The sequence below is a fragment of the Artemia franciscana genome, unplaced genomic scaffold, assembly GCF_032884065.1.
Source record: "Artemia franciscana unplaced genomic scaffold, ASM3288406v1 PGA_scaffold_73, whole genome shotgun sequence".
In the NCBI taxonomy this organism is placed as follows: domain Eukaryota; kingdom Metazoa; phylum Arthropoda; class Branchiopoda; order Anostraca; family Artemiidae; genus Artemia; species Artemia franciscana.
In genome coordinates, this window is record NW_027062708.1 from 875,912 (window position 1) to 897,880 (window position 21,969).

The 21,969-nt window shown below is 37.1% G+C and overlaps 1 protein-coding gene across 1 annotated transcript in view; it reads left to right on the forward strand.

Annotated features, from left to right (window-relative positions):
• The window catches only part of LOC136042161 (hatching enzyme 1.2-like), a 108,578-nt gene extending 86,928 nt beyond the window's left edge, over nt 1-21,650 (forward strand). Inside the window, exon 7 of the mRNA XM_065727088.1 lies at nt 21,331-21,650. Within this exon, the coding sequence (XP_065583160.1) occupies nt 21,331-21,602 (272 nt within the window). The 3' untranslated portion in view covers nt 21,603-21,650. The remainder of the gene's footprint in view (nt 1-21,330) is intronic.
• Nucleotides 21,651-21,969: the final 319 nt, after the last annotated feature.

A 21,969-nucleotide genomic window follows, 5' to 3' on the forward strand; every position in this document is an offset into this window, starting at 1 on the left:
ACTTTCAGTTAAAAGAAATTTGTTTTCTTTTTTATTTAATTTCCGAACGTTTTTGAATTAATACAGGTTTTGAATTTGGCTCACCATACATGAACAATTAAAACGAAATTTGCATACTAATTTTACTTTTTTAAACTAATAATAATAATAATAACCTTATAATAACCTAAGTTTGATTTTGGTTCCAGTTATTTCAGAATGACTCCTGAATCACAAAGGCTACTTAATTAGAATCATAACCTCTTTTAAAAGTTAAAGAAAACTTCAGAGTAATTGAGAGCTAATGAGGTGAGGCAACCCCCCTCATAAGCGTAGTATTTTCTGTTCATTGTAAGTTTTAATGTTGCTCCTTACTTTAAGTTGAAAAAAAATGTTTTTTAATTTAATTTCTGATCGTATTTTAAGTAATGTTAGGGAATTCAGCTGGAAAATTCCATCTCCATGGAAAATTCCCTTTCCCCACGAGAAATCTTTCCAGGGAAAGATTCCCCGCTCAACTAATTTTCGCGATATTTGCTGAACTAATTAAATTATTAAAAATCTAAACTAATTAACCCCCCTATCAAAATCCCTCCATACAGTTCCATCCTCGCTGAAATACCCCCTCCCTGTAAAATTGCTTGTGGACGATTCACACTGAAAATTCTCCTTAACATTTTCTCGTTTGAATACGACATTAATCTCTTATCAGTTTATCGATCACTTCAGAAATGTCCCCTTCCTTGGAAATTATTTCCCAGAAAACAAAACACGTGGAAAATGGCCCCTGGATAAGTCCCCTGGAATATTTTCACATAAAAAAATTTGGCAAAGAGAATGTTAGACAATAAAAAATTATTTCATATAGTAATTGTGTCAAAACCCCCCTGTGTAACATTTCTCCTGAAATATTCACTCCCCGACCTTTTCCATCCTAAATGAAGGTTCTCCCCTTAGAAATCAACTCCAATCACGACCCCCCCAAAAAAAAAAACGGATGTATACTTCCCAATAGCACATACTATATGTAAATAATGGGCAAAGTTAACAACTTGCAACCCTTCCCCCGAGGACTCTTGAGGTTCATTTTGTACCTAAAGACATTGTTATTAGACTTTTCGACTATACTAAACTCTAGTTGCCTTCCAATGTTTTTGGTCACTTAAAAAAGGACACTATAACTTTTAATTTCCGTTCGAATTAGCCCTCTCGCGATATTCTAGGACACTGGGTCGATGCGCTAACCCCTAGAAAAAAAACAAATAAACACGCATCCTTGATCTTTCTTCTGGCAAAAAAAAAAACAACAAATTCCACAGTTCTGCAGATAGGAGCTTGAATCCTCTACAGCAGGGTTCTCTAATACACTCAATCTGATGGCGTGAATTTTATTAAGACATTCTGCATTGTATTCTTATGTTTAAACACATTAAAACATTGTATATAAGCATGAAAAAAATATTACCATTCAAAATAACTGAAAACAAAGCTCCTGGTTTTCCAACAACCTCCCCCCCCCCGGAAGCATCCTTGTGAGGCCCATGATTCCTTCCTTCACTTTTTCCCACCTCTTTCAGGATGTGCATGTGAATGTAATATTTTATGCTTTATAAAGAAAGATTTTCGCAATGAGAGGGTCACTACTATTCCACACCAGCACCAATAATATAGGTATCAACCAAAAATACTATCAGGAATCAAAAGGGATTAGATGTCAATTTCAACCCATCCTCTTCCTCAAAACTCTTTCTATATTTACCTGAAAACTCAATGAGAGTAATATTTGGGCATTCAAATGAACTCTTTGATCCATCTGACCCCCCCCCCCCCTACCAACCGACAAAATGACCCACCACTCCACTTTCTGATTCGCAACACATCAATGTGTACAATTATGAAGCAAACATCAGAAAGTTTTTATGCGATAAGAAGAGGGGTATCATCCCACAGCACCCTTATTCAGGCTTAATGTAAATAAAGGGAGATAAAAGATTAATTCCTATCCCCCAACCTTTCTAAATTTATCTAGAGGATCATACAGTTTTTAGAGGATCATAAGAGTTAGACAATTTTGGCATTGAAATGCGCCCTTTCAGGTATCTCATCCCTCCCACCTACACCATGGCCTGTCACGCCTCCTTCCTAATAGATGATGCACCATTACACATCACTAAGTATAATTTCGTTAAAAACCAAATGAATCGAGGTGTTTAAAGGGAACATCATAATAAATGTACGTGTTAACTCCATCTTGTATGGACTACGTGATTTTTTAGGGACGAATGAGCCACCGTGTGGTGTTACTTTTTCTACAGCCAGGAAGCTCAATATATAGTTTTTTATCACTTTTAAATTGATTAGCTATTTCATAGTTTTCACGTTATAGCAACTTGTTACTCTTTGGCGCAGAAGTTGTGGTTTGAAGCTACAAAAGGGCAGAAAGTGCCACTTTCCTTTCACAATCTTTTTGTTCACTGAAAAACAGCACTTGAACTTTTAACTTCCGTTCAAATGAGCCCTCTCCTGATCTTCAAGGATAATCGGTTTCATACAATCGCCCCTGGGGGGGGGGTCAACAACGACGAAGAAAAAAGCAAATAAACACGCGTTAGTAAAAAAAAAATCAAAATTTCAGATATTTGTTAATAGAGGCTTGAAAACTTTACAGTGGGGCTCTCTGAAATGCTGAATTTAATGGTGCAGTTTTCATTAGATTGTTTGCCTCTTAGAAGGTGTAGATTTTCCTCTTTTTTAATCATTGTAATATGCAATTTCTTAATTCTCCGAATAAAAGCTTGCATTATCTTATAGAAGACCATCATTGCTCCAAATCTAGCTGCAATCTCCTACAGATCAAACCTTGGCTGACAATAACAGAAAAAAGTGCTAATTTTCTTTTTAAGGTGTTTTTGTTAAAACTAACTTTCTTACTTATTTAACTCCCATCCCCGCGGGTTGGTCATCTCGAAGCTTCTCCTCTGTAGGCATCATAGTAGCGTTATTGGTATACCCCCTTCATTGTCAAAGTCCTCATGAGTGTGGGAAGGCCAGAAAATTTTTTCCCATCAACGCTTGTTAGAGGTGAGGCATTATTTTTTCCTTCTTAGGCCATTTTGGCCAGTATGCATGGGGGCATAATCGATTCGAATGGAGTTGGATGGTCTGCATGATGATTTGAGAGTACTTGATTGATTTAATAACAAACTGCTCCGTTGAAAAAAAAAACATTTCAACAGAGGGCGAAGCTTGAGGCCTTCAAGCCAACCACATAGAAGACTCAATATAAACAGAAATATCCAGAACCCATAAAAAAAATATTCCGAATTTAAAGCAAAAAAAAACTTTTTCGAAATTTAGCCAAATCCTGCGACCGACAAAGAAATACTTAGAGCATGGGATCTTTTGTTACATTCAACAGTTGGCAAAGAGTATTAATAGTATTAATAATAATTAATAATAATTTATTACAAAAAAATTATGTGTAATTTAGTAGTATGAATAATAATCAATGATTGTAGTAAGAAATTAATGGCAAACTATCCAAAATTGACAATGCACTTTTAGTGATAGATCACACTTGACAAATAGTTCAGTGAAAGGTACTATTAAATCTTCCTTGTTTATCTTTTTTCCTTTTTCCTTGTGTCTCGACCACTTTCTATTCAGGAAGTATTAATTTAGACATTATTTACCTGACCAGAGCTGTGATGCTAAAAGAACAAAAACCTAAATTTAAAAATACATTTTTTATTTGCCAAAAAAAAAAAAAAATACTTTCGTAGCCTTTACCAATTCTCAATCGAAAAGTCAGTACAATAAGATAGAACTGAATACAAAAAAGAAAAAAAATAATGTATGACAGAAAACTAGGATAAAGATAACAAAAATTATTATGTTGATAATGGTTAAAAAGTAAAAAAATATAATTTGAGGGCCGGGAGCCTGCCGGCTTCGCCATCGGGCCCCGGCCCTCGGACTGTGGCAGGCTTCTATATATGGACTTTCATTGTCGCTTGTCTTTTAACCGCAGACAATTTCAACTTTTTCTTGATGTTATGACGTCACCACAGGTTTGATACAGCCACCCTGTGAAAAATATGAATTCTTAGAGGTCTAGAGGCTAGAATCCTAGAGGCTTAATTACCTAAGTTAAGCCTCTAGATTGAAATTCGGGTCAGGAGTTTGCTAATTTCGAAGTTCTTTCAAACTCCATTCCAAATATAAAAATCAATGCTGTTGCAATTCCCCCCCCCCTAGATAGCCAAATTTACCCCTAGGTTATTTACCAAAGTTTGCCAATTTTGCAACTTATGTTCAGAACTAAGCAATAAAATGTAATAATGACCAGCCCATAAAAGTTTCCAAGCATTATCTACTAATGCGATGTTTTTACATCTTTGGCCAGATTCATTAAACAGTTCGTGGTAACGAACTGTAGTAAGGAGCGACCCGGCTCAATAGTAACCAAAACTCTAAAAAATGGAGTTTTGGTACCAATAGCTACATCAAAAGAATCGCATTTTTAAGCTGATTTTAAATATATAAGTTTCATCAAGTTTAGTCTTACCCATAAAAATTTACGAGCTTGAGAAAATTTGCGTTATTTTAGAAAATAGGGAGAAAACCCCCTAAAAGTCATAGAATCTTAACGAAAATCACACCATCAGATTCAGCGTATCAGAGAACCCTACTGTAGAAGTTTCAAGCTCCTATCTACAAAAATGTGGAATTTATATTTTTTGCCAGAAGGCAGATCACGGATGCGTGTTTATTTGTTTGTTTGTTTTTTTTCCAGGGGTGATCGTATCGACCCAGTTGTCCTAGAATGTTGCGAGAGGGCTCATTCTAATGGAAATGAAAAGTTCTAGTGCCCTTTTTAAGTGACCAAAAAAATTGGAGGGCACCTAGGCCCCCTCCCACGCTAATTATTTTCCCAAAGTCAACGGATCAAAATTCTGAGATAGCCATTTTATTCAGCGTATTTGAAAACCTTATAACTATGTCTTTGGGGACGACTTACTCCCCCACAGTCCCGTGAGAGGGGTTACAAGTTCAAAACTTTGACCAGTGCTTACATATAGTAATGGTTATTGGGAAGTGTACAGGCGTTTTCAGGAGGATTTTTTGGTCGGAGGCAGGGGTTGAGAAGAGGGGGATATGCTGGGGGAACTTTTTCATCGAGGAATTTGTCATGGGGGAAGAAAATTTCCATGAAGGGAGCGCAGGATTTACTAGCATTACGTAAAAAAAAGAACGAAAAAATAAATATGAAAAAGTTTTTTTTCAGCTGGAAGTAAGCAGCAGCATTAAAACTTAAAACGAACAGAAATTATTACCCATATAAGGGGCTCAACTCCTCCTAATACCTCGCTCTTTACGCTAAAGTATGTTTAGTAATTTCAACTATTTGTTCTGCGGCTTTTGTGATTCAGGGGTCATTCTTAATGAATTGGGACAAAATTTAAGCTTTAGTGTAAAGAGCGAGGTACTGACGAGGGGGCGAACCCCCTCATATCTATCTATATAAAAATAAGTTGTCTGTGTGTGTGTGTGTGTGTCGAGTGAAGTCATGTTTGTGTGTCGACTGACGTCATGTTTGTCGACTGACGAAATTACAGACCGGGACATTGGGACACAAATGACGACCGGGACACCGGGACATAGGGAATATAAATGACGACCGGGACACTCAAAGAGAAAGCGACCGGGATACAAGGAATGTTCCATTAGCAATCACCATCAACAAAGCACCGGGACACAAATGACGACCGGGACACAGGGAATATAAATGACGACTAGGACATAAGTAAAAAAAAACTAAAAAAACTAAAAAAAGCTAAAAACTACAAAAAAACTAAAAAGAAAAAAAACTAAAAACTAATAAAAAATAAAAAAGCTAAAAAACTAAAAAAAAACTAAAAAAGAAAGAAAAATAAAAAAAGGAAAAAAACTGAAAAATAAAGGAGAAAAACAAAACTAAAAAAAAATAAAAATAAAAATAAAAAAACTAAAAAGGTAAAAACTACAAAAAAACTAAAAAGAAAAAAACTAAAAAAACTAAAAAAAAGTAAAAACCAAAAAAAAACTAAAAAGAAAAAAAGGGAAAAAACACAAAAATTTATTTCATCATATACCAATTCAAAAACTAATGTATATACAGACCGGGACACCCGGACACAAATGACGACCAGGACACAGGGAATATAAATGACGACCGGGACACAGGGACACAACTACAACGGGGACGTCGGGGGGCACATGGGGATATATAAATGACGACGGGGACACAGGGAATGTTCGATTAGCAATCACCATCAACAAAGCTCAAGGGCAATCATTAGAATAATGAGGTATAACTAAAAAAAACTAAAAAAAGGTAAAAAACTAAAAACTAAAAAAAAAGACCAATTCAAGAACGAATGTATATACAGACCGGGAAACCGGGACACAAATGACGATCGGGACACCGGGACACAAGGAATATAAATGACGACCGGGACACTCAAAGAGAAATTACAGACTGAGACACCAGGACACAAATGACGACCGGGACACAGGGAATAAAAATGACGACCGGGACACAGGGACACAACTACAACGGAGACGCCGGGGGCACAGGGGGATATATAAATGACGACGGCGACACAGGGAATGGTCGATTAGCAATCACCATCAACAAAGCTCAACGGCAATCATTAGAATCATGAGGTATAGATCTGAATACGGATTGTTTTCTCATGGACAATTATATGTTGCATGTTCAAGAGTCGGTAAACCTGACAATCTATTTATATGCACAGACAATGGGACAGCGAAGAATGTTGTATATTCGCAAGTTTTACGTATATATAAAAATATATATATATATATATATATATATATATATATATATATATATATATATATATATATATATATATATATATATATATATATATATATATATATATATATATATATATATATATATATATATATATATATATATATATATATATATATATATATATATATATATATATATATATATATATTCACAGGTGGGACACAGGGACACAACTACAATGGCGCGTAACTAATATGGCGCGTAACGGCTTATGCGCGCGGGGGGGGGGCATTGGGGGGTGCGAAGCGCCCCCACCAGCTAGGGTTTGGGGTGGCGCGAAGCGCCACCCCAACAGCTAGTATGTATATAAGAATAAGTTGTTTGTGTACTGACGTCATGTTTGTCGACTGTCGACTGACGTCATGTTTGTTTGTCGACTGACGTTATGTTTGTCGACTGTATATGACGTCATTAAGAAGGAACAGCCGAGGAAGCTGTTTAAAGAGCTAATGCCAAAAGGCTCGCGGCTAATAGAGAAAGTAAGAAAAGAAAGCGTGCCAAGGAATCACAACAACAGCGTGAAAATAGGCTTGCGGCTAATGGAGAAATTATGAAAAGAAAGCGTGCCGAGGAATCACAACAACAGCGTGAAAACAGGCTTGTGTGTCAAAGAGAAATCACCAAAAGAAAGCGTGCCGAGGAATCACAAGAGCAACCTGAAACGACCTGGACAGCGAGAGTCAAAACGTATCAAAACTGAAAATGATAGCGATGATGATTGGGTTTGGGATTTTGACTTGGATAAGGTCATCAATGCCTACCAGATTTTAGTTAAAAAAACAAAGATTCGGCGGTATTTATTTCATGGTGACAAGAGACAAGTCAAGGTAAAACAAACCAAACAACTGGAAAGTGATACCGATGATAAAAAAAAAAACGACGTTGACTATCGTTTCCCAGTTGCAACATCTTTTCCACATAAATAATAATTTAGTGCTTCTGTTCAAAACAGCAATCGAATTAATGCCTACTGATATGCAACTATCAACGAAGTGGCAATCGTTATGGTCGGTGATATGTATATGACGTCAAAGGCTTTGTATATGACGTCAGTATCTATCTATATATATAAAAATAAGTTGTCTGTGTGTCGAGTGACGTCACTGTCCGCATATGACGTCTGAATTATTTCATCATATACCAATTCAACAACGAATGTATTCAAGCCGAAGTAGCTCAGTTGGTAAAGCATTATGTTCCAGGTTTTAGATCCGAGAGGTTCCAGGTTCGAACCATGGCTTTAGCAAAATAAAAAGAAAAAAAAACTAAAAACTAATAAAAAAACTAAACAAACTAAAAAAACTAAAAAAATTCTGTGTGTCTGTCGAGTGACGTCACTGTCCGCATATGACGTCTGAATTATTTCATCATATACCAATTCAAAAACGAATGTATTCAAGCCGAAGTAGCTCAGTTGGTAAAGCGTTATGTTCCAGGTTCTAGGTCCGAGAGGTTCCAGATTCGAACCTTGGCTTTAGCAAAAATAAAAGAGAAAAAGAAAACTAAAAAAAATAAAAATAAAAAAACTAAAAAAGGTAAATGTATTCAAGCCGAAGTAGCTGAGTTGGTAAAGCGTTATGTTCCAGGTTCTAGGTCAGAGAGGTTCCTGTTTTGAACCTTGGCTTTAGCATTAATACAAAAGAAGAAAAAAAACTAAAAAAGGTAAAAACTACAAAAAAAAACTAAAAAAGAAAAAAAAAACTAAAAAAACTAAAAAAAAGGTTAAAACAAAAAAAAACTAAAAAAAAACTAAAAAGAAAAAGAAAAAAACTAAAAAAGCTAAAAAAGGTAAAAACAAAAAAAAACTAAAAAGAAAAAAGGAAAAAAACAAAAAAATTAATAAAGGAGAAAAAGAAAACTGAAAAAAATAAAAATAAAAATAAAAAAACTAAAAAAGGTAAAAACTACAAAAAAAACTAAAAAGAAAAAAAGAAAAAAAACTAAAGAAGCTTAAAAAAGGGTAACAACCAAAAAAAAATTAAAAAGAAAAAAAGGAAAAAAACAAAAAGTTTATTTCATCATAAACCAATTCAAAAACGAATGTATATACAGACCGGGACACCAGGATACAAATGACGACCGGCACACAGGGAATATAAATGACGACCGGGAAAATCAAAGAGATATTACAGACTGGGACACCGGGACACAAATGACGACCGGGACACAGGGAATATAATTTTTATAATGACGACCGGGACATAGGGAATATAAATGACGACCGGGACACTCAAAGAGAAATTACAGACTGTGACACCGGGACACAAATCACGACCGAGACACAGGGAATATAAATGACGACCAGGACACAGGGACACAACTACAATGGCGCGTAACTAATATGGCGCATAACGACTACGACACCGGGACACAGGGAATATAAATGACGACCGGGACACTCAAAGAGAAATTACAGACTTGGACACCGGGACACCAATCACGACCGAGACACAGGGAATATAAATAACGACCGGGACACAGGGACACAACTACAATGGCGCGTAACTAATATGGCGCATAACGACTTACGCGCGCGGGGGGGCTTGGGGGGTTCGAAGCGCCCCCTCCAACTAGGTGTTGGGGTGGCGCGAAGCGCCACCCCAACAGCTAGTATGTAATAAAAACATGAGAATACAAAAGTTCTTTACGTAAGCTAATTTATAAGTTACGTATATCTTTTACTTATAAAAAGATTCGTAAAAAATTAAAAGTTCTAGTTGCCTTTTTAATTAACCGAAAATCGGAGGGCAACTAGGCTTCCTCCCCCGCTCTTTTTTTCTCAAAATCATTCGATCAAAATTATGAGAAAGCCATTTAGCCAAAAAAAAAATAAATATACAAATTTCGTTTTAATTATTCTTCTGCGGAGAGCCAAAATCAAAACATGCATTGATTCAAAAACGTTCAGAAATTAAATTTAAAAAAACAACTTTTTTTAAATGAAAGTAAGGAGCGACATTAAAACTTAAAACGAACAGAAATTACTCCGTATATGAAAGGGGCTTTTCCTTCTCAACGCCCCGCTCTTTACGCTAAAGGTTTTTACTGTTTTAAAATGTAGAGTTAAGAGAAAGAGTCAAACTTTAGCGTAAAGAGCGGGGCGTTGAGAAGAAAAAGCCCCTTTCATATACGGAGTAATTTCTGTTCGTTTTAAGTTTTAATGTCGCTCCTTACTTTCATTAAAAAAAAACTTATTTTTTTTATTCAATAATATAGATAAAACAAGCTTATTTCCAATTTTTAATTAAAAAAATTATGCCTTTAAATTTTCACTTTGAATTGTATACTTCAGAGCTGAAAGTTGTTCGACTCACAAAATCACGAACGTAATACAATATTGGCGCTGATGTCAAGCGTGATTGTGATTCTATCAACAAGTGTAAGTGTGACTAAAATATGGCGTCGACATAAGTGAAAGAGCAAAAGCGACCTTTCGGGGTCTTTGCAAATCTCTGCCAGCTCTTCATCAGGGAACAGTCTTTAAATATATTCAAGTGATTCTACCTAAAAACTTCCGACCAAATTCATTCCTGACCTATGAAAAAATATATAGACACAAATTCTAAAAGATGTTTTGTTGAAATGGGTAATTCTAGGCACATTTTTGGGAACGGGGGGGGGATAAGTGTTTTAGCTTAATAATTCGAATGAGAAGAGACCAGAAAATTGGGAAACTTTTCGCGGAGCATAAAAATACTTTGTTGACTCTTACACCTATAAATAAAATAACAAGTTTTTTTTTAACTGAAAGTAAGGAGCGATATTAAAACTTAAAATGAACAGAAAATTATTCCGTATATGAAAGGGGCTGTCCCCTCCTCAACGACCCGCTCTTTACGCTAAAGTTTTTATGATTATATTAAAAATGGAGTTGCGAGAAAGAGTCAAACTTTAGCGTAAAGGGCGGGGCGTTGAGGAGAAGACATCCCCTTTTATATACGAAATAATTGCTGTTCGTTTGAAGTTTTAATGTCACTCCTTATTTCACTAAAAAAAAAATATTAGTTCAATTTCTGAACGTTTTTAAATTAATGCAGGTTTTGATTTCAGCTCACCGCACATGGTTAATAGAAACGAAATTTGCATATAAATTTATTTTTTTGGCTAAATGGCTTTCTCAAAGTTTTGAGCGCACGATTTTGAGAAAAAGTGGCGGGGAAGGGGGCGTCGGCTACTTTTCGGTTACTTAAAAAGGTCACTAGAACTACTTGTTTTATTTACAAACGTTTTTATTAAAAGTAAGTATATGTAACTTAAAAATTAGCTTACGCAACGAACTTCTATATTCATATATTTTTATTACGTACTAGCTGTTGGTGGGGGCGCTTTGCGCCCCCCCCCCCCGCTAAGCCCCCTCGCGCGCGTAGGTCGTTACGTGCCATATTAGTTACGCGCCATTGTAGTTGTGTCCCTGTGTCCCACCTGTGAATATAGATAGATATATATATATATATATATATATATATATATATATATATATGTTTTTAACTATGTAAAACTTGCGAATATACAATATTCTTCGCTTTCCCATTGTCTGTGCATATAAATAGATTGTCAGGTTTACCGACTCTTGAACATGCAACATATAATTGTCCATGGGAAGAACAATCTGTATTCAGATCTATACCGCATTTTTCTAATGATTGCCCTTGAGCTTTGTTGATGGTGATTGCTAATCGAACATTCCCTGTGTCCCGGCCGTATTTATATATCCCCCCTGTGCCACCGGCATCCCCGTTGTAGTTGTATCCCTGTGTCCCGGTCGTCATTTGTGTCCCGGTGTCCCAGTCTGTAATTTCTCTTTGAGTGTCCCGGTCGTCATTTATATTCCCTGTGTCCCGGTGTCCCGGTCGTCATTTGTGTCCCGGTTTCCCGGTCTGTAATTTCTCTTTGAGTGTCCCAGTCGTCATTTATATTCCCTGTGTCCCGGTCGTCATTAGTGTCCCGGTCTGTAGCGTCATCTTATAATGACGTCATATACAAAGCCTTATATACTTATAATGACGTCATATGCAAACCCACAAACAAACAAACATGCATACATACAACTTATTTTTATATATATAGATATAGTTTCTTTTTTAGTTTTTTCTTTTTTAGTTTTTTTTTCTGTTTTAGTTTTTTCTTTTTTTAGTTTCTTCTTTTTATTAATTTGTTTTCTTTTTTAGTTTTTCCTTTTCTTTTTTTAGTTTTTCTTTTTTCTTTTCGATGAGTTTCAGCAATTCTCACCAACTGAGCGTTTCGCTTATGAAGAATAATATATCGAGGTAAAAACTGATCACCGACCATAACGATTGCCACTTCGTCGATATTTGGAGCATTGTATCTACACATATGTTGGCCAGTAGGCGTTTTGTCAGCGGAAATAACAATTTTATGCCTATCAGTAGGCATCAAATCGATTGCTGTTTTTAACAGACGCACTAAATTATTATTTTCGTGAAAAAGATGTTGCGATTGGGAAACGATAGTGCTTTCAACGTGCATTCAATTCAGAATTTCTATCACTGATGAAGTACAGTTGTAAAAATTTATGATTCTTGCCTGAGAATGGTAGAAGGGACCCTGCTCTATGATAAATTTGCCCTTTTACTTTGAAAGTAGGCATAAATTGATCTTGATTTTCGATTTGGGCACCAAACGACGTCATTTGGAAACATGAGTTATATTTTCTGATGTTTAACAAAAAACGCTTAGATTCTTACGGAGTTCCAGTAAGCAAAGTCTTTAATGGCTCTGGTGGTGCAGCCAGTTGAGGAAGTTTAACTTTTCCTGAGGCGCAACACATTCCCATTGTTTCACCATTAAAATTCAAGGCCTTGCAATAAGGACAAATTTTAGACATAGTCCCGATTTGAACACATCTACTCAAGCTATAATCATCGACTGGGCTGTACCTGAATGCCAGGCGATAATTTTCAGGTTGCTCTTGTCTATATATATAAAAATAAGTTGTTCGTGTGTTGTGTGTTGACTGACGTCATGCATGTTTGTCGACTGACGTCATTATAAGGATTGAGCATTATGCCGTCATGAAGTTGTTTGTCGACTCACGTCATGTTTGTCGACTGAAGAAATTACAGACCGTGACACCGGGACACAAATGACGACCGGGACACAGGGAATATAAATGACGACCGGGACACTCAAAGAGAAATTACAGACTGGGACACCGGGACAAAAATAACGACCGGGACACAGGGAATATAAATGACGACCGGGACACAGGGACACAACTACAACGGGGAAGCCGGGGGGCACAGGGGATATATAAATGACGACCGGGACAAAGGGAATGTTCGATTAGCAACCACCGTCAACAAAGCTCAAGGGCAATCATTAGAATAATGAAGTATAGATCTGAATACAGATTGTTTTTCCCATGGACAAATATATGTTGCATGTTCAAGAGTCGGTAAACCTGACAATCTATTTATATGCACAGACAATGGGACAGTGAAGAATGTTGTATATTCGCAAGTTTTACGTAGTTAAAAACATAAATATGTCTATCTATATTCACAGGTGGGACAAAGGGACACAACTACAATGGCACGTAACTAATATGGCGCGAAAAAAGCTAAAAAAAGAAAAAACCTAAAAAGAAAAAACCTAAAAAGAAAAAAACTAAAAAAAAGGAAAAAATAAAAAAGGTAAAAAACTAAAAAGAAAAAAAGCTAAAAAAACTAAGAAAGCTGCAAAACTAAAAAAAATAAAAACAAAAGAAGAAAAACTAAAAAAGAAACTATATCATTCATGTTTGTTTTTTTGTGGGTTTGCATATGACGTCATTATAAGTATATAAGGCTTTGTATATGACGCCATTATAAGATGACACTACAGAGCAAGACACCGGGACACAAATGACGACCGGGACACAGGGAATATAAATGACGACCGGGACACTCAAAGAGAAATTACAGACTGGGACACCGGGACAAAAATAACGACCGGGACACAGGGAATATAAATGACGACCGGGACACAGGGACACAACTACAACGGGGGCGCCGGGGGCACAGGGGGATATATAAATGACGACGGGGATACAGGGAATGCTCTATTAGCAATCACCATCAACAAAGCTCAAGGGCATTCATTAGAATAATGAGGTATAGATCTGAATACGGATTGTTTTTCCCATGGACAATTATATGTTGCATGTTCAAGAGTCGGTAAGCCTGACAATCTATTTATATTCACAGACAATGGGACAGCAAAGAATGTTGTATATTCGCAAGTTTTACTTAGTTAAAAACATACATATATATATATATATATATATATATATATATATATATATATATATATATATATATATATATATATATATATATATATATATATATATATACTAGCTGTTGGGGTGGCGCTTCGCGCCACCCCAACACCTAGTTGGTGGGGGCGCTTCGCGCCCCCCCCAAGCCCCCCCGCGCGCGCAAGTCGTTACGCGCCATATTAGTTACGCGCCATTGTAGTTGTGTCCCTGTGTCCCACCTGTGAATATAGGTAGATTTATATATGTGTTTCAAACTACGTAAAAATTGCGAATATACAACATTCTTGGCTTTCCCATTGTCTGTCCATATACAAAGCCGTATGTACTAATAATGACGTCATATGCAAACGCTCTTTTTACAAACAAACAAACATGCATACACACAACTCGTTTTTATATAGATAGATAGATAGATAGATACAATACAAATTAACTACGTAAAACTTGTGAATATACAACAGTCTTCGCTGTCCCATTGTCTGTGCGTATAAATAGATTGTCAGGTTTACCGACCCTCAAAGATGCAACATACAATTGTACATTGGTAAAGCAATCTGTATTAAGATCTATACCGCATTTTTCTAGTGATTGCCCTTGAGCTTTGTTGATGGTGGTTGCAAATGCTAATCGAATTGGGAATTGCAATCTTTTAAATTGAAAAAGCAGATCCGTTGGAATCATGGGAATGCGAGGAATAAGAACAGCCTCACCCTCATAAGGCCCTGTCAAGATTGTGGCATCTATTAGGTTTTCCATTGTTTTTTTTACGGCAAGTCGCGTGCCATTGCAAAGCTTTGGTGGGTTGATATTTCTTAAAAGTATTATTGGTACACCTATTTTTAGTTGTAGCAGGTGTGGTGGACACCCTGAAGGATCTATGGAATTTAAAAATTCAGATGGATAATTAACCGCTTCATTTGGTTCCGAAATACAAATTAACTTCGTAAAACTTGAGAATATACAACATTCTTCGCTGTCCAATTCTCGCTGCATATAAATAGATTGTCAGGTTTACCGACCCTCGAACATGCAACGTACAATTGTCCATGGGAAAAACAATCAGTATTAAGATCAATACCACATTTTTCTAATGATTGACCTTGAGCTTTGTTAATGGTGATTGCAAATGCTAATCGAATTGGGAATTGCAATCTTTTAAATTGAAAAGGCAGATCTGTTGGAATCATGGGAATGCGAGGAATAAGAACAGCCTCACCCTCAAAAGGCCCTGTCAGGATTGTGGCCTCTATTAGGTTTTCCATTGTTTTTTTTACGGCAAGTCGAGTGCCATTGCAAAGCTTTGGTGGGTTTATGTTACGTAACAATATTATTGGTACGCCTATTTTTAGTTGTAGCACGTGTGGTGGAAACCCTGAAAGATCTATGGAATTTAAAAATTCAGATGGATAATTAACCGCTTCATTTGGTTCCAAAACTGTGTCGACTGACTTGTAAAGGACTGCCTGGTCTTGAATCTTGGTCAAAACAATATTGTTGATTTCGTGGACGTCTATATTCTTGGGTGCGAGAATCGCTCTTTCACTTAGCCATTTATTATTTTTATAATTTTTTAGAATATTCGGAAATATATTTTCAATCAATTCATTTTTGGACGTCACTAAATTACAGAAATCAGCAGGTAGTTGTATACGTCCTGAAATTGAGTCTACTGGGAGCTTTCCGTTTCCCATTGCTAGCAATTGATCTGAAAATGTTTGACCAGAGTCATCGTTTTGCAATCGGACACGCATATTTGTAGTTAATTTTAATGTTTTTACGTGTGCCCATAAATTAGAATTTTTCAGGCAAGCATTCATTTCGTCTGCAGGAGTTGATCTAGGTATTATAGGTAATGTTTGCCTGAAATCTCCTGCAAGCAATATTAATGTGCTGCCAAAGGGTTTCGAATTCCCTCTTAAATCTTTCAAGCATTGATCCAGAGCCTCGAGCGATTTTTTGTGTGCCATTGTGCACTCATCCCAAATAATAAGTTTGCATTGCTGCAATACTTTACCCATCCCAGATGATTTGGAAATATTGCACGTGGGAGTTTCTGTAGAATGCAAGTTCAGAGGCAATTTCAAAGCGGAATGAGCAGTTCTTCCACCAGGCAGCAATGTTGCGGCTATTCCGGACGACGCAATTGCCAACGCTATATCATTTTTAGATCGAATTGATGCCAGAATCAGTTTTATCACAAACGTTTTACCAGTACCTCCTGGCGCATCCAAAAAGAAAATTTCTCCAACGTTGTTATCGACACAATGCATTATCGTATCATAAATGTCTTTTTGTTCCGACGTTAACTTGGAAATGTTATTTTGTACATACGACAATAGATCACTCGTACTGTAACTTTGTTCACGATCCAATTCTACACATGTCGAAACAGCAGCGATACGGTTAGGTGAAGGCATTCCCAAACCCTGAAGAGGTTTGTTTGCCATACTTATGCAAATATCTTCTATAACAACTAAAGTGTAGTTATAAATTTCTGGTGTAAAATCAAAAGTCATGTCTGACGTCTCTAACTGTTTTCGATGAAGTATATCTTCGGACATTTTTGACTTATATTTTTCCCATAACTCTGTAGGAGCTGATGGAGAGCAAGTTGTTAAAATGATGCCAAACAATGCACGAATTTGACTTGGGGTTGACGTTTCGCACGCGTCATTGATGCAGTTATCCCAGTGTTGGTCATTCTCCAATAAATTCAGAGCTTGGCATGCACTACGGTAAGTGTCATGTATAGTACCATTTACAGTCCTCAAATACTCAAAGGATGTCGGACCGGGTACATTCACCAAAAGCAGGCGTAGAAAGAAGCATTCATGTTGATTGGGGTGAACGGTGTAGAGTCTTCCTATCGTGGTATCTTTGAAGATGGTAGGTTGGCCGTCGACTGACTTACCCTGTTTTCGACGTTCAAATACTTTATTTTTAGTATTCCACGTGTAATACGAAGGCACTTCAGTATACAGCAGTTTTTTCGCAAAAGAATCATTTTTGCAAAGCGAAAAAAAAGCTGTTAATGTTGTATCCGGTGGATTCAGGACTCTTTGTTGCACGTTGGTTTCCGTGAAATAAACACGTTGACCATTCTGTAAATGTACCGCTAAGTGAACAACAGCTGGACTACGTTCATGTATCGGAAATGAAAGAATTCGCCAAACAGCTTCATTACTGCTTATGTATCTTCCAGCCTGATATTCTACGATTTCATCGAAATCTTTGATTTCGGACTGCAAGCCAAAAACTGCCATGTCACTGCCTTTGTTGACGTATTTACATATATATTTTATTGCCTTTACGGAGTTACAGTATTCAACGTCTATATGTGCATTAAATGTTTTGGATAATAAAGGGGAATATGGAACAACCCACTGGTTATCTACTTCGATGGTGGTACCGTTACGCTTCTTTATTATTGCTGTTTTACCGCCATCTTCAGTAGATCTTCTTCTATATTGTGGGTAACCATCATTGCCAGTAATTGTTTTGGGTACTAAAAGTCGAGGATATTGCTTTGTGCACCTTCCTTTGGCCATGCATGGTGAATTTTCGTTCAGTGCACCGCAAGGTCCATGTATCATATTTTTTACAATAATATCATGTAACCCCTTATCGACATTTTTATCAGGTATTTCAGCGGAAATCACATCATCAATTTCGTTTGAAGTAATTTTTTTATGTAGCCAGATTAGTATATGTGCGTGTGGCAAACCTCGTTTTTGCCATTCCACTGAGTACATCCAGCATCGCACTGACCCAAACACTTCATGTTTTACAAGGTAGTTTATCAGTGATTTCAACTTTTGCCGGAAGACACGTGCCGTAATGTCATGCCTATGAACCGCCGATTGTCCTTGAAGTAAAAGCTGCAGTATCTCGTCCCAAGATTGATTACATGTAAATGTAATAAATAAATCTGGACAACCATAGAGACGAACATACGCAATAGCATCTTGAGCATATTCATGCATATGACGGGGACTGCCAGCATATGACGAAGGTAAAATTGTTAATCTTCCAACGTTTGTGGTATTACCTTTCTCTTTTAGCAGCAAGTCTGCTTTCGCGTTGCTCTGGTAGTTCCTCGGCATGCTTTCTTTTTTCACTTTCTCTTTTAGCAGCAAGTCTGCTTTCGCGTTGCTCTGGTAGTTCCTCGGCACGCTTTCTTTTCTGACTTTCTCTATCAGCAGCAAGTTTTCTGGCATAGACTCTTTGAGCATCTTCATCAGTCATTATAAACTTAAGCATTAATAGAATTCTACACGAACATCCGTCTTATATAACTTGAATGACGTCACGCCTTCAAAGCAAAAATGATGCCTTCAAAGCAAAAATGATGGCAGCTAATTTCATGACGTCAGCCGAAACATGACGGCGAACATATGTCTTATATAACTTGAATGACGTCACCTTCAAAGCAAAAATGACGGCAACTAATTTCATGACGTCAGCCGAAACATGACGTCACCTGATCCACACATCCACAGACAGACAACTTATTTTTATATATATAGATATATATATATATATCTATATTCACAGGTGGGAAACAGGGACACAACTACAATGGCGCGTAACGACTTACGCGCTCGGGGGGGGGGGGGCTTTGGGGGGGGTGCTTCCCCCCCACTAAGTGTTGCGCGCAGCGCCACCCCAACAGCTAGTTTTTAAATATATAGATATGAGAAGGTTTGCCCCCTCGTCAATACCTCACTCTTTGCACTAAAGTTCAAATTTTGTTCTAATTCTTTAAGAATGACCCCTGAATCTCAAAGGCCGTTTAATTAGAATAAATAGATCTTTTGAAATAAAAAAAATACTTTAGCATAAAGAGCGAGGTATTGAGGAGGGGACGAACCCTTCATATACGTAATAATTTCTGTTCGCCTTAAGTTTTAATGTTGCTCCTGACTTTCAGTTGAAAAAAAACTTGTTTTTTTATTTAATTTCTCATTATGTTTTTTTTTTTAATATTGCTGGAAAATCCAGCGCCCTATTCATGGAAATTCTTCTCCTCCCCCGTGGTAAGTTCCTCCGTGGAAAGATCCGATTCTTTTGATTGATCTATTGGTATCAAAACCCCCTTTTTTAGAGTTTCGGTTACTATTAAGCCAGGTCGCTCCTTATTACAGTTCGATACCACTTTTTCATCTCTCGACTGGAAAAGTCCTGAAGTTACTTCTTTTTAAAAAAATTTAATCTAATATGCCTATTTTGAGATCTAGCCTTTAATGGTCAAATCTCCGAAAGAAACTAAAACAAATTTACAGGTATAGCTTGCAGTAGGTAAAAGCCGCTATGGTTATTGGTTGTTTGATCAGACCATGCTAGATCATGCTACGTGGTCTCGACATGAAGTTTTGCAAGCGACACATATTATTGTTAGTCCTGTGTTAGAAAAAATTATGAAAAGATTAATTTTCTGGGCAGAAAGGGTTAAAAAAAATTAAAATATGAATACTAATAAGAAATTATTTCAAAACAAGATAAAAAGTAAAGAACTAAAATTTCTGCTGCCCGGAAAGAATATCATTCTTAAAGAGTAAAATGAAAGCATTTGGCAATCGTGACAAACTTTATGCTTCTCAAGGACGACTGTCTATGTCATGACTATCCATATTATTCAAGAAATTCAATTTTTGGGTTAGCAAGCTACTTTGTAGCATAAGTTAACTTTGCAGTGCATTTTGAGTTATTATTTTTTGATTTTTTTTTTTTATATTCTTGTTTACTTTTGATTTCTCCATAATGCATAGCTTTTGCAATAGATATTATTATAAACTAGCTGTTGGTGTGGCGCTTCGCGCCACACCAACTTCTAGTTGTTGGGGGCGCTTCGCCACCCAAGCCCCCCCCCCCCGCGCGCGTAAGTCGTTACGTGCCATATTAGTTACGCGCCATTGTAGTTGTGTCACTGTGTCCTACCTGTAAACATAGATAGATATATATATGTTTTTAACTACATGAAACTTGCGAATATACAACATTCTTCGCTGTCACATTGTCTGTGCATATAAATAGATTGTCAGGTTTACCGACTCTTGAACATGCAACATATAATTGTCTATGGGAAAACAATCCGTATTCAGATCTATACCGCATTTTTCTAATGATTGCCCTTGAGCTTTGTTGATGGTGATTGATAATTGAATATTCCCTGTGTCCCCGTCGTCATCTGTATATCCCCCCTCTGCCCTTCCGGAGCCCCCTTGTAGTTGTGTCCCTGTGTCCCGGTCGTCATTTATATTCCCTGTGTCCCGGTGTCCCAGTCATCATTTGTGTCCCGGTGTCTCGGTCTGTAATTCCTCTTTGAGTGTCCCGGTCGTCATTTGTGTCCCGGTGTCCCGGTCTATAATTTCTCTTTTTGTGTACCGGTCGTCACTTATATTCCTTGTGTCCCGGTGTCCCGGTCGTCATTTGTGTCCCAGTGTCCCAGTCTGTAACGTCATAAAGTCTTCAATGGCTCTGGTGGTGCAGCCGGTTGAGGAAGTTTAACTTTTCCTGAGGCGCAACACATTCCCATTGTTTCTCCATAAAATTTTAAGGCCTTGCAATAGGGACAAATTTTAGATATAGTCCCGATTTGAACACATCTACTCAAGCTATAATCATCGACTGGGATGTACCTGAATGCCAGGCGATAATTTTGACGTTGCTCTTGTGATTCCTCGGCACGCTTTCTTTTGGCCTTATCTCTTTGAGCCGCAAGCTTGTTTTCACGTTGTTCTTGTGATTCCTCGGCACGCTTTCTTTTGGTATTATCTCTTTGAGCCAAGAGCCTGTTTTCACGTTGTTCTTGTGATTACTCGGTATGCTTTCTTTTCTTACTTTCTCTTTTTGCCGCAAGCCTTTTGGCATTAATTCTTTGAGCCGCTTCCTCGGCTGTTTCTTCTGCCATTGTAGGATTTATACTAAAATTTCTCTTTGAATTGCCCCCTTATATACTTATAATGACGTCATATACAAAGCCTTATATAGTTATAATGACGTCATATGCGGACAAACACACAAACATACAAGTTATTTTTATATATTTAGATTTTAGTTGATTTTCGTCAAATTGACAATTCACTGGCCATTTTTGCTTGTAATACAAAATCAACAGAGAAGTGTCTTCAATGTTTTCACTTTTTAGAGTTTATACGGGAATTAATGACGTTTTTTTCCTTTTCAGCTTTTGTTCATAACTTTGACAAGCAAAGTCTTGAAAACACAACATATCAGTACGAGTATGACTATAATTCAATTATGCACTATGGTACTCATTTCTTCAGCTCAAGTAGAGACAAACCAACCCTGGTCCCAATTCAGAAACGGGCCAAAATCGGCCAGCGTGATGGCATCAGCAGACTAGATTGTTACAAAATTAATGTACTCTATAACTGCTTTGACACACCGCAAAATAAGGCAAAATATGAAGCATTTTGTGACATTCTCGGAATATAGTTATAAATGAAAGACGTAATTTTTGACAATAAATGTTTTATAAGAATATTTACGGGTTTTATATACATTGAGCAGTGACTTAGCCACAAAGATTTGGCGGGGGGGGGGGGGGTCCAGCCTCCAAAATTTGAAATAGAAAAAAACCTAGGCTGTAACAGTTTCTACAACACACATTTCCTATCATCCCGACGATACACATTTCACATCATTCCGACGACACACATATCCCATTACTTTAAGCGGACCCACATCCCATTCCTTTAGCAAGAGAGCAATGTGCTATTGGAGTTGCTAACTCCTCGTATCCCCTCAATTACTTTAAGCAGGCCCATATGCTATTATGAGCAGATAAATTTTGAAATGATTA